The sequence below is a fragment of the Mugil cephalus genome, chromosome 4, assembly GCF_022458985.1.
Source record: "Mugil cephalus isolate CIBA_MC_2020 chromosome 4, CIBA_Mcephalus_1.1, whole genome shotgun sequence".
NCBI classification, from domain to species: Eukaryota; Metazoa; Chordata; class Actinopteri; order Mugiliformes; family Mugilidae; genus Mugil; species Mugil cephalus.
The window spans coordinates 8033403-8045509 of NC_061773.1; the positions used below are offsets into that span (position 1 = coordinate 8033403).

The following is a 12107-nucleotide window of genomic DNA, read 5'->3' on the forward strand; positions in this document are numbered from 1 at the left end:
GAAAAAAACACAATACACACACATACATTAAATTTTAGATTTATTTTATTTGATAATGTATGGACAGGCTTACTAAATATTCTAAAATATTTAATATGCACTTCAATGAAGAGAAACATAAAATATATATTTTTAAAATACTAATATTTTTGCGCTTAAAACCCATTAAAAGATTCTGTCGCCAAACAAAATTACAGGTCACGGCACAATGTCTATGTAATTTAACACTTTTAACATTTTATCTGCAAATTTTCAATTCTGCTCAGATGTACTGTTTGAAATTTAGAAATAAAAGTAAGAGCAGCAGTGAAGGGACAAGCAACAAAATCCATATCCGCTAACTAGCTTGCCAGTGAGTTAATAAGAGATGACAAACATGTCCAGATTACTTCCATATGTACCAATCGCTTGTTTTGTTTTTTTTATCCCTCCACCTCGAGGAACATGATTCTTTTGGCCACGTTCTCTTCACCATATTTCTCCTGCAGCTCCTGGCGAACGTCGGGATCATCCGAGAGCAAAAGGTTGTCGTCGTGGCGATGCCAAAATGGTCCAGAGATGGAGGTGGGATTTAAAAGCAGGTCCAGAGCAGCAGAGAAGTCTCCACTGGTCTTCAGCAAAGCTTTGGTCACACTAACTAAGTCCTGGGAGAAATAAAGTAAAGGTTAGAGATTCTGAACATCTGAGTTTCTCACATGATAACAAAAATAAAAAGATAAAATGTTGGTTAAAATAAAGACCAGGTCCGTCACACTCGCCTGTTGTGTCTGCTTCATCAGCTCTCTGATTCGCTGCTTATCCTCCTCTAATTGGACCTGAGTCAGAGAAAAGGCAGCGGCTTTTTGAACTGCTGGCTGAGTGTCTGGCGGAGCCGCTGAACCAAAAATGGACTGAGAGGCTTGTTCTTGAGATTCACTGTCAAATATGAACAGATGAGCCTTCGAGGTTGCATTGACAGCCTCAGAGACAGGAGGCTCAGCAGCAGCAGCAGCAGCAGCAGCAGGTTGAGGACAGGCTGCTTGTGGCGCCTCCTCCTGGACGATGGGTTCAGGTTCAGGTTCAGGTTGAGGGTTAGACTTTGAGGGAGCAGGATCTGCAGCCGTATCAGAAGGTGGGGGGTGGGCTTTTGTCGATGTGGCTGCCGTCTCAGCTGTGTCTCTTTGGAGATCTGGAGTTTCATCTTCATCAGACTGTGAGATGGGAACAGAACAGGGCTGTTTATTCTGATTAGTTATTTTGATGTAGTTTTGGAGAGAGACAGGAAGTAATGGAGTCAAAGGAATCAAACTCGAGCACATACAAGGTTTTCATTGTGACACGAATGCGGTTGGTTCGACAGTGTAGATGAGTTTTGTTTGTGCAGGTGAAATCTTGTGTATTTCCGTAAAAGCACTCGGACCAAAGGATAACAGCAAGTACATGACACACTTAACCAAATATTTACTTCTGACTGGCTTCTGAGTCTCTATTAATTCCTGAACTAGTGAGTAGTTCCAGTGAAACCGTCATCGCCTAAATGAATGAGCACTCTCAGTCTGTATTTAAAGTGGGCAACCATAGCAACAGGGATGCACTCAAAGCAACAATTAATTATTAATAACTGCATCATGTTAGCAGGATAAAATCTGATTACATTTAGCGTAGTCCTTGAGTGTCTCGTCCTCTGGATAGCGACTGTAACACACAGGCTCTGAGCTCACTCATGCTCTGCATCACATCAGGGATCGTCTCATATTTCTCATCCGACAGGCTACAGCTGACACACACTCACAGCCTGTTATTTGTTTATGAATATCTGTCTGGTTAGATAAGTGATCTTGTTGTCAAACATAGTGTCACATTAGATTTAGTGGGTTTCAACTGTGCACAGCGTTACAGTCTTTGAATCCCGTTAGCATGATGGTAGATTTTTTGGCTCACAGCGGAGACAAATGATTCTATGAGGTGACCCGGCTAGAAAAACATTTCCTGTTTATTAGAATAGTCAACACCATTTCTATTGTATTAGGACCTTAATAGATGGCGATGATTGTTCCAAGTTTTAGATGTTGCCACAGAAAATGAATTACGTCTTGTGAAAAAACTGTTTTGATTGTAAAAATTAGTTAAAACACAAACTAATTGTCCTTTTTCTTTTGTTAGTGGCCAGAGCATAAGTGAGATATACACCCAGCTTCACTCTCAATTAATTCCTGATAATGGACGGCGACCTCCTTGATGAACTGTACATCCATATGCAGGTAATAAATATATTTGCAACACAAAGCCTTGATCATGACGAGTAAAACCTGCATCCCACCTCACTTCCATGTTCAAATTCCTTCGCTGCCAGTTCAAGAATCCCTAGAGGTCTCTTATCTTTCTTCTTCTGTGGTGGTGAAGTAGGTTCATCTGAAATGCAGAAGACAATTCCAGTTGTCCCGATTGACAGAACATCTACTCAAATCAATATAAAAAAATAAAAATAAGATAACACTACTCATGTATTTCCATCTCCAGCCGAAGTGTTACAAACCTGCTTGCGTCGTTTCACAGACGTTTGTGGGTCCACTCTGCTCCCGCTGAACCTCTTCCTCTGCTGCCACTGTCTTCACTCTGGGTCTCTTAGAAGTAGACTTCTCCGCTGATTTGGTTTTCTTCGAAGATTGGGGAGAAGGTGTCGACCACTGAGCAGTTGATGAGGATCTGAGTTTTTTGCCATAAGGTTCAGGGGTCGATGACGCCTCCAACTCAAGTCGCCTACGAGTCATCCGACGCTCCGGCAGGTTTTGCTCAGGAGTGGCCTTCAGCTTCTCTTTTGTCTTCTTTGCAGAAGAAGGAGTTTTGAGCGAAGGCTCGGACTGAGTCGGTGCAGAGTCCTCCTCCAAACTTTGCTTCTGTGGGGAGAAAGTTTCCTGTGGTCCATGTCTCTCTGGTTGTGTAGTCTCACTTGTATTGAGTTGGGTATCTGTCTGTAGTTCTGCACGAGGCCCCTCTATTTGTAGCGAGGGAGGCGGCTCAGCTTCGACAGTTTCTACTTGTGTGTTTTCAGCTGCTTCTTCCTCTACCTGTCGGTTCACATGCTGATCTTCGGCAACGGGAGATGTGGACGTCGGTGCATCAGATTTGTCCGTTCTGCTTCCAGAAGGTGAGACCTGGGCATCCACCTGTGAGGAAACCAAACCAGCTCTGTCAACTTGTACTTTAAGCTTATTAACTTATTAGATCACATACACTCATTATGTCTTTAAATATTCAACTAAGCAAGTATTCGACTAAGTGAGTTACTTCTGTTTCTGCTGAATGTGTAACTTCTTCACAAGACGTCTTTTGAACATCTGTCTCTTGATTTTCTTTCTCCTAAAAAAAGACAGATGAGAGGATACATGTCCATTAATTATGTGTAAAGTAGTCATAATGTAGTACAGTGTCTTTCAATGTGTGTGTGTGTGTAATTAAACACTATATTTAGCTTAACAACAAGAGTGTTGTTGTGTCATCACTAATGGAAAGTCCACTTATGATGCATTTTACTTGAAATGACTTTTGTGCAATAAAGCCAACTTCCACCTCTAATGCAGAGATTGTAAAGCTTGTTCATGCTGTCTATTTTTTAATACCATCTGTTTGCATTGTTTCATGACAGTGATGACTTAGCTGGTCCACTGAAAATAAACAGCATTAAAATGTTCATTGCAAAATGACATATGTGGAAAATAAAGTGCTTTCTTCATGACTAAATTCCATTACAAAGTAAAATAACAGACCACTCATAATTACATTCTTGGCATCTTCCACATAAACTGATTAGTGGTCGCTCCAGCTTCTATTATCAGACCAGACAGATGCCTCTCGGTGGCCCACCAGGGGGAGCTGTTTACTTCAAAATAGATCTCAAAAAATGTTGCCTCATAAATGTCTTCATTTACACTGACACAGTCTTTAAGCTGCATCAGGCTGCATCTGAAACACTGACACATCCTGAACTGCAGAAGGCTGCACATCCAATAAACGCTTCTTGATGCAAAAATCTAATAACATCCATGTACACATCCTTGTATGTTATATTTAAAACACGAAAGCTGCAAATATAAAACACCTTTCCATTTATATTTTTCATCTCAGGTAACTGCTTGTCCTCTAGAGGGTCGAGGGCTGAAGTCTGTGCCAGCTCCTTTCAATATATTGTAGTACTAAACTAATAAATACACTTGCCACAAAGCGATGACAAAAATACATAATAAGCATGTTTGCCTGGTTTACATAAACAATACAAATACATATCTTTAGAACTTTAGTGTTATTAGTTTATGTTACGCACAAAACAAGGTTATAATGGTTTAACGTCTATGGAAGCCACCGTTCTTGTTGTGATGTGCATGAAGTCTGTGTCTATGTTGTGCCTATGAAAGAACAAAAAAAACAAAAAACAAAAAAACTTGGCTATAACTTCCAGGTATTTTATTACCTCAGTCATTTCCTCTGCTGGCTTGTTGTCTTCTTCCTTTGTTTCCACATCCACAAACTCTGACTGTTTCTTAGCCAGTCGTACTCTGTAGCGATATTTCATTGACTGCCAGCTGTGACAGGTCAGGCGCTGCTTCTCCATCTCCTGCCAAAGCCGGTTCCCCCCGATCTCCGCCTTGTGCTTTCTCACATATTTCAAAATGGCTTCATCTTCTTCAGGGGTGTAGTGAATCCTGCCTGGTTATAATGGAAAAAATGACAACATGCAGATTGTGACTATTGTTTCATTTATATTAAATACGAGAAAGAAAGGTGGTGATTCAACAGTATGATTATTTTGGAGTATGTTGTTTTTGGTGCTGTGAACCTGGATTAAACACTGAGATGTTTCTGTTATTTTTCCCAATTACTATTATTACTAGCACCATACCTCCTGAGAGTCCAGGAGAGCTGCCTTTGCTGGTGTTGAGTTTTGCGGAGGGTTTCTGGACTTCAGGATTTAGCCTGTAGTCCTCTATATTCAACTGTTCTTCCTTCTCAATGCAGTCTTCTATATACTGCGTTGACACATACCTGAAAACAAAAAAGTACAGCACATGGGGAAAAAAGACAAAGTTAAAGCAATTCAAACTTTGCAGTAGCACCCTGACAAGAGCAAAATATAAACTATCCCACAGATTTCTGCATCTTCTGTGTAGTGACAAAGAGGATCGCCAGCACAAGATAAACACAGTTAGTGGGATCATACCGTACATTAAAAAGGTGTCACACTGTGCATGTGCTCCAGAGCTGCCCTGGATGTGCACAGACTAAATCTAAAAACATGAACCATGAATAGGTCGAACAAATCTTTCAGCACTCACTACTGTCACTACAGTCTAGCACCTACCGATGAGCAGTAGATTCAGGAATAGAGCTCCTTTCCTCAGGATTGATCAGCAGGATCGCTCCTGGCTGCTGCATGTTGCACATCATCCCTCCTCCAGCGGAGATGAGTGGCTGGAGCTTGCGTTTGGCCGGACCCGGTCGCAGGAAGAACGACATGGGTTCACCATCCACGGTCATGAAGAGAACCGGCGAGACTGCAGCCGGGGCCGCGTCTTTCTGTTTGGATGTCATCATTAGGATAAATCACCTGGTAACAGAGATGAAACTTCAGTGAATTAAAAAGGGCGTTTTGTTAACATGCGATGTGCACAAGAACTGAACTCATAGTAGCACAGATTACTATAGAACCCAGCACCTAAAACAACCTCATGGTGCATGTAGAAACCTGTCAACAGCTAATTTGCCTGTCAGCATTTCTTTAAGGCTAATAAAAACGTGTTCATTAGCCTGCTACATTTCATTAAAATGCAGTCCTGTCTTCATGTAGCCTTTACTGTGTACAATCTGAAACTATTAAACAGCATACAACAGCATATACGGTATTGGGAAATATTATTATATGCTCCAAGAGACATACGAAGTAGCATAAAGGGCATTTAAAATAATATTTTTGACAGGAAGAAGCTAAAAACAGGTGTAAACACTCTCACGTGAACAGCAAGGGGACGTTTCCGTTATGAACAGCAACGTTAGCAACACAGCGTGGCTAACACATTTATCCTCAACGTAGGGACCAATGTATGCCAGTTAATGGTAGATATAGATGGCAGATAAATGTATAAGAAATGTAATTTAATTTTTACCGAGTACTTGTCGTGTGTTGACTTCCTAGCTGAACTTTCCCGCCCCGACAAAAACCAAAACAGAACTTACTTCCGGGTCTTTTTCTTTCTCGGTGATTTGTTTCCAGTTCGTGTAGCTTTACCGCCCCCACTGTTCGTATCTATTTTAACATTGGAACCGGGGGTTTTATTGCAGGACTGTTGTATTATGATGCATTGTTGTTTTCACTAGTATACCTAATGTTCTGGCCAGTGTGTGATATTATCTACATTTTGAAAGTACCCCATAAAAACATAAATGAAAATGCATCATATTGGTCATCAGCTCATACAAAAATGAATTTACTGTGTTCATTCATGCAGTCCTTTCCTCATAGGCGCTTAAATTTGCCTTTCACTCAGTGAAATGTAGTCAAGATTTCATTTGTCTTTGTCATTCTTCCATAAAGCATTGACTTGTGTAAAACCAGGGCAACAATCGTTAGTGGCTCCCATCTAATCTGCCGAAGCCTTTAGCTTAGCTCCTCAACTATTTATTATTATCTATTCATTTATATTATAAAACAAGGGAAAGTAGTAGTTTAAAATTGGTGTCCATGCAACATAGTGCAAAAGGGGTGTTTTTACTATATGTTCATCTAAACTGCTTCCTCCTCTTCACTGAATAACAACCAAAATACCAAAGAGACGTTACAAAAGTATAACTGAGAGCAGCGATGACAAAAGATGACCTGCATCTGATTAATTTTCTCATGAGGGTTGAAATTTGGCTCAGAAGCTGACAAATATGAGATCATCTCTACATGTTTGCAAATACACGGTGACCTGTAATGTGCAAAAACAAAAACTTTACTGATTTCTTCCAGTACGAATGATAAATATTAAGAGTTGTCAGAGCCACACAGAGTCAGGGAGCTGGAGATCTTGTGTCCACAAATGTGACAAATTACACCTCTGGAATAAAGTCCATAAACTCAGTGGGAGATAATGCTTCTCATCAGTTGATCGCACCCCTGAGACAGGTGCTGAATAGTTAGATGGAAAACTGCTGCACTGATTTCAGCACCTCATTATGAAACACATCGGGTTTTATGAAGTTTTATGAAACGACTTCAGTCACACGGAACGAAAAATGACTTTCAGCTGAAATGTGGGAACATATGTTATGCTCGGTTCGTGAAAGAAGCATAAATTGCTGCACACATTTAATGACACGCACATGCTTATTTTCTTTGTTGCTGAATATGTTCAGTAAAACGTGACCAGCCTCGACCACAGAAGTCAGCATTTCCTCATATTATACAACTTTTTAGAAGTGTTTCCTCTCACGGTCTCATCACGCAAAATTGCAGAAGGACCAAAGTTAGCTTCCAATGTCTTGGTGGTGGAATTTAATGTGACCTCTGATATACACCAATCAGGCATAACATTATGACCACATTCCTAATATTGTGTAGTTCTCCCTTGTGCCACCAAACAGTTGTGACTCATCTGAGAATTGGCATGGTCCTTCTGAGGGTGTCCTGTGGTGTCTGGTAATAGGATGTTGTCAGTGAGGGCCTTTGGGTCCTATGGGGTCCTAAAGGGAGGGGCCTCTGTGGATCATCCTACAGATACTTGATCAGTTTGGGTTGTGGTGAATGTGGAGGCCAGGTCAACACCTTGTGCCAACTGTTAGTGGTCCTAATGTTATGGCTGATCAATATAAACTGTACATATATTAGAAGCTTTTTTTTTTCTTGTAGTTTTTTACTTGGTAATAGAAACAAGTAATGCGTAGTGTTTTAATGTCCCTTACTGTTTTAATTTTAGCCTTTCCACTTCTGTCGTGAAGGTTGGACCTCATCGACATTTTCTAACAATTTTTCATCCGACTCATTGTTACTGTTAGATATGATGACGTATAACATGCAGCTTTATATTTTCTTACGCTCTGTTCAGTTAAAGTCTCTGAGGCCATGGGAAGGAACTGGACCGGCCTGTTTACCGTATCGCCTCACTGACCCTGCCTCCCTCACAGCCCTGACAGCTACACTATTGTTATTGGCCTCTACTGTCGCTCTCTCTCCTCAGCCCGGCCAGCTGAAACAATACAGAGTCGCAGAGGTGCCGCAACTCCTCCAAATCAACGTATGTTTGTAGACAATCAGTAACAGTTAAAGATACATGTGAAGATATTCACTCCTTTGAGCCACTTGTGGCCCCTGACCTGAGTGGCTGCCCTGAAATAATCAACTCATTCTTGACTCACACTAAAGGGCTGATCTGCTGCGTTGATATCAGGGAAGGGTTCCTTTTTGTTGTGTTTTGGGTTTTTTTTTTTGTTGTTTTTTCTCAGAATCAGCAGCTGCAGAGGAGATGTGTGGTTGGGTCATCAGAACACAAGGCATTTTGGTTTGGTTGACTCCGGCTGAAGAAGCAGAAGCTGAAGAGACGTCCCTTGGTCCTCACCAGGTGTTTCCAGTCAGCAGAGGGAGACATTGCACTGTTGAACATCTGAACATCAAGTTGGTAAATCGAGCTACGTTTTCATTGCTTCCTGTCTTCTGTTCTTCTTGTTTGCAGAATCTGGAAACAAATTAAACGAACAGAGCACACCTTTAGTCAGGTAAATACACCTTAGGCCTGAGCCTTAACCTGAAACTAATGCCTGTGAGCGAGTCACCTCTCAAGAAGACAGACTGAGATGGCAGTGCAAGTGTTAATAGTCACTGGCAGGCCTTGATCCTCCCTGTACGAACGCCGCCACAGACTAAAGTGACCCCAGTCCATCTGAGTGAATGTTAGCATTCAGTTTTGCTACTGCCGGAAACACAGAAACTATTGATGATAACCCACGAAGGATGAAAAGAACTGAGCGTTGTCCCTTATGACTGCAGATCTGAACTCCAACTTCTTTTGACATTGTCAACCTCAGAGAGCCTGACTTTGCGTAGTCTTGTTAAGTAACAAAAGACATTTTAGCTTTTCCTCTCAGAGTTTTATTTATTCATTTTTAATACTGTCAAACGTCGAACAGATTGATCGCAGGGCTGCTGTGGATTCATTTGGATTAATCACAGTTACATATCATTCATTTTTAATTAATCCCGTTTCATTGTGTAAGAGCAAACACACTCAAGGAGGGGAATATATATGCACTTAACATGTTGATTAAACACCTTCAACAGTTCCATCAAAACAACATAAAACAGCTTAACAACTTTTTGTCTCTTCCACATTAATTTGGCTGTGTTCCTCCTCTTTCAGCAGCTACTAAGACAAACCAACTTGTTGACATTGTCCGAGAGTAGAGCTGACCGCTTCTTATTTACTATGTTGCTGCAACCGAGAACAGTCTCTCACATGGAACAGTGGTTGTAGGAGTGGACAGATATTTGCAAGGCAGCGTTGGCGCTGTGTTTTTGTCTTGGTTTGTCTAAAGCTGGGCGACGCGTCGATAGTACATTTGCACACGCGCAGCGGTAACTCTACTTGGATAAACTGCCTGAAATGTGTTGCCAGAGACTTTCAGAGTCATTCTGCTTCAGGTGGGTTAACTGCGTTAAACATTGTAATCAGATTAATCACGATGATGGATCAGTCTGTGGTAACGTGTTCATTTTGACAGCCCTCTTTATATCATAAAACTCGGTCACAAAAGACGGAATGACATCAATAAACACACAGAGGGCAAGTAATGACGACCTGTTTATCGCCTACATTCACGTCTCTTCACTCCGTGAACGCTGGCGGTTCGGGAAATGGGCTTATTCGCTTTCTTGAAGAGAGAGAAAATCGATACCACTCTCGTGTGTGTGTGTGTCCGTCTGTATGTGTGCGTGTGAAATATAAAGAGAGGTATGAGACAGCTTAGCTCCAAATAAAACACTGGAAACTGCGAGGCAGGTTTTGTCTACAGGTAACAAAACACCTATCATCGGCCCTAAGGAGCATTAATTAACATGTTAGCCTATATCTCACTGGCTGAATCCAGACAAAAAGCAAAGCGGATTTTGTTTGAACTTGTACCTGTCCTTAAACCAAGGTACCATGTAATCTGTGTCCCTGTTTCACACTCGTGTTTATATTAGGAGTGAATTATTGTAGTTATTTTAAAGCCTTAATAAATTCAGGCTATCCCACTGGACTGATCATGAATGTCACAACACACTATGTCATTAGTAAGAGCCTCATCGCTGTCATGTGATTGAACCAGCTTTAAACTGGTGTCACTCAGTGGAGTCAGTGAATCATTTGGAAAAACTTTCTCAACAAAGGGGACCTGTTGCATTTGGCAGCCGTGCCACTTGAGGACAAACTCACATAATGTCAAAAAAATGTTGCTGGGTGGTGGATGACATTTGAACAGGAGCAATTCTACGTTATTGCAACATAATGGTTTCATGTCGGGCCGCAGTGGACTTTATTACCATTACGTACCGTCATTACGTTGTATTTTAGATGAATTATGACGTCTGATTTAACCGAGAGGAAAATTTTTATGTTCCATCTAAGATATGAACACAAAAAAAGCTCAAAACGGATCAGAACAGAACAGAATTTCGACAGCACATAAAACAATCTGAGGATCGCGGAAGGTGGCGACACAAGAATAAACCTCGAAACTGTATAAACATACCCTAAGGAGGCCAAGATTCATTACACTTTTACTACTTTAATTACATCAGTACATAAATACAAATACAGCCTGCTCTGTTTTACAATATGTTGCCCAACTTTTTCATAACTTATAAAGATTAAAATCTCGAAGAAACAAAGCGAAACTAAATATTTAGCTCCGATTGGGGTCAAGTACCAGCCTCTGTGGAAAGAATCCTCAAATGGCCACTGACCTAAAGCAAGTCAATTCCAGTGGAACTCCATGTTTAAATACCAGAAACAAACATGTTTACAGAGTGGTGCAATAAAGTGAAGAGAATTTCCCCTAATCATTGAAACTATACAGAGCAACATTTATATAATTTTCTGATTTAAAGTGCATCAAGGCTTAAGGTCACATAAATTGTTAAAAAATAAAAGTTTAAAGCTTTCAAAAATTAACTAAAATTATCATCAGAATGTAAATTACTAGCAGCTATGGCGTTACGTCACAAGAGAGACACAAGACACAAGAGACATCAGCTGAAGTTAACATGCTAACCAGCTAACATCGGCCCAGATGTTGAAACCTCTGTGTACAGCAGGATGGAGCCGTTCATCAGGCAGGTCCGTGTGAATACCATCCTCTTATTGTCTCCACAACCTTCAAAATAAAAACTGTCCAAAAACTCTCAAGCGGACGTCATGAAAGATCCTATTTGTGAATCGTAAATTTCCAAAAAGTGTTTAAAAAGGTAACTGGAGTTTTGAGAAGACCTTGTTCAGGTCTATGAGACTGGTGGGATGTTAAGGTTTAAATAGGAAACTGTTTGGGTAAAAACCCATCATAAATGTGCTTGACTTTCTAAAAACGACCAGAAAGTGTTGCCACAAATGTCCATTAATAACTAGATATTTACCAGTAGTTGAGGAAGGAGGCTGTTTGTTCCTGTCCTCTTTCGCTATGAATAGTGCTCTAACGGCCCATTATCAGTCAGAGGCTCCAGTCTCAAGGTGTGATGGTGCTCTTGAGGACAAAACTTAGGACTGGATGGTAAATTGATGGCAGATTATATTTCAGTCCTCTGTATGGAGATGGTTTTTCCAGTTTGAATCATTTCCTGATGAGCTGGCTCTATTGTGTTGGTTCATGTGTTTGTGGATGGGTTGTTTGGTTTCCCCAAAGTACAAGTCTGTACATTCCTCACTGCACTGAACAGCGTACACAACATTACTCTGTTTCTGCCTGGGTGTGAGGTGTATTACCGGGTTTTATAATACACTGAAATACAGGGTTTCCAGAAAATTCTACTGAATTTCTCCATCTACGCCAGTTATGTAGTGGATGGCGATGTTCTTCCTCCTGTTGTTCTCCTCCTCTCCGCCTTTGACAAGGACCCAGCTGGGATA

General features: G+C 40.9%; 1 protein-coding gene across 2 annotated transcripts; it reads right to left on the reverse strand.

The window, feature by feature from the left end:
- Positions 1 to 27: 27 nt before the first annotated feature.
- LOC125006223 (telomeric repeat binding factor 2, interacting protein) lies at positions 28 to 6222 on the reverse strand. 2 transcript variants are annotated; one of them, XM_047582062.1, is made up of 9 exons: positions 6138 to 6222; positions 5336 to 5581; positions 4877 to 5019; positions 4448 to 4683; positions 3268 to 3339; positions 2516 to 3146; positions 2300 to 2391; positions 759 to 1190; positions 28 to 644 (listed from the first exon to the last, which is right to left on the reverse strand). In XM_047582062.1, the coding sequence occupies exons 2-9, from the start codon at positions 5566 to 5568 to the stop codon at positions 423 to 425; spliced, it is 2061 nt and encodes a 686-aa protein (XP_047438018.1). In that variant the 5' UTR covers positions 5569 to 5581; positions 6138 to 6222; the 3' UTR covers positions 28 to 422. The 2 variants fall into 2 exon arrangements, with proteins under 2 accessions (XP_047438018.1, XP_047438019.1); XM_047582063.1 differs by lacking the exon at positions 3268 to 3339.
- Positions 6223 to 12107: the final 5885 nt, after the last annotated feature.

Coding starts and splice junctions, on each gene's coding strand:
- LOC125006223 (XM_047582062.1), bottom strand. CDS start 5,568: ATGATGACATCCAAACAGAAAGACGCGGCCCCGGCTGCAGTCTCGCCG. Junction 5,020..5,335: donor CCTGAATCTACTGCTCATCG/GTAGGTGCTAGA, acceptor TTTTGTTTTCAG/GTATGTGTCAACGCAGTATA. Junction 3,147..3,267: donor CACATTCAGCAGAAACAGAA/GTAACTCACTTA, acceptor GTTTCCTCACAG/GTGGATGCCCAGGTCTCACC.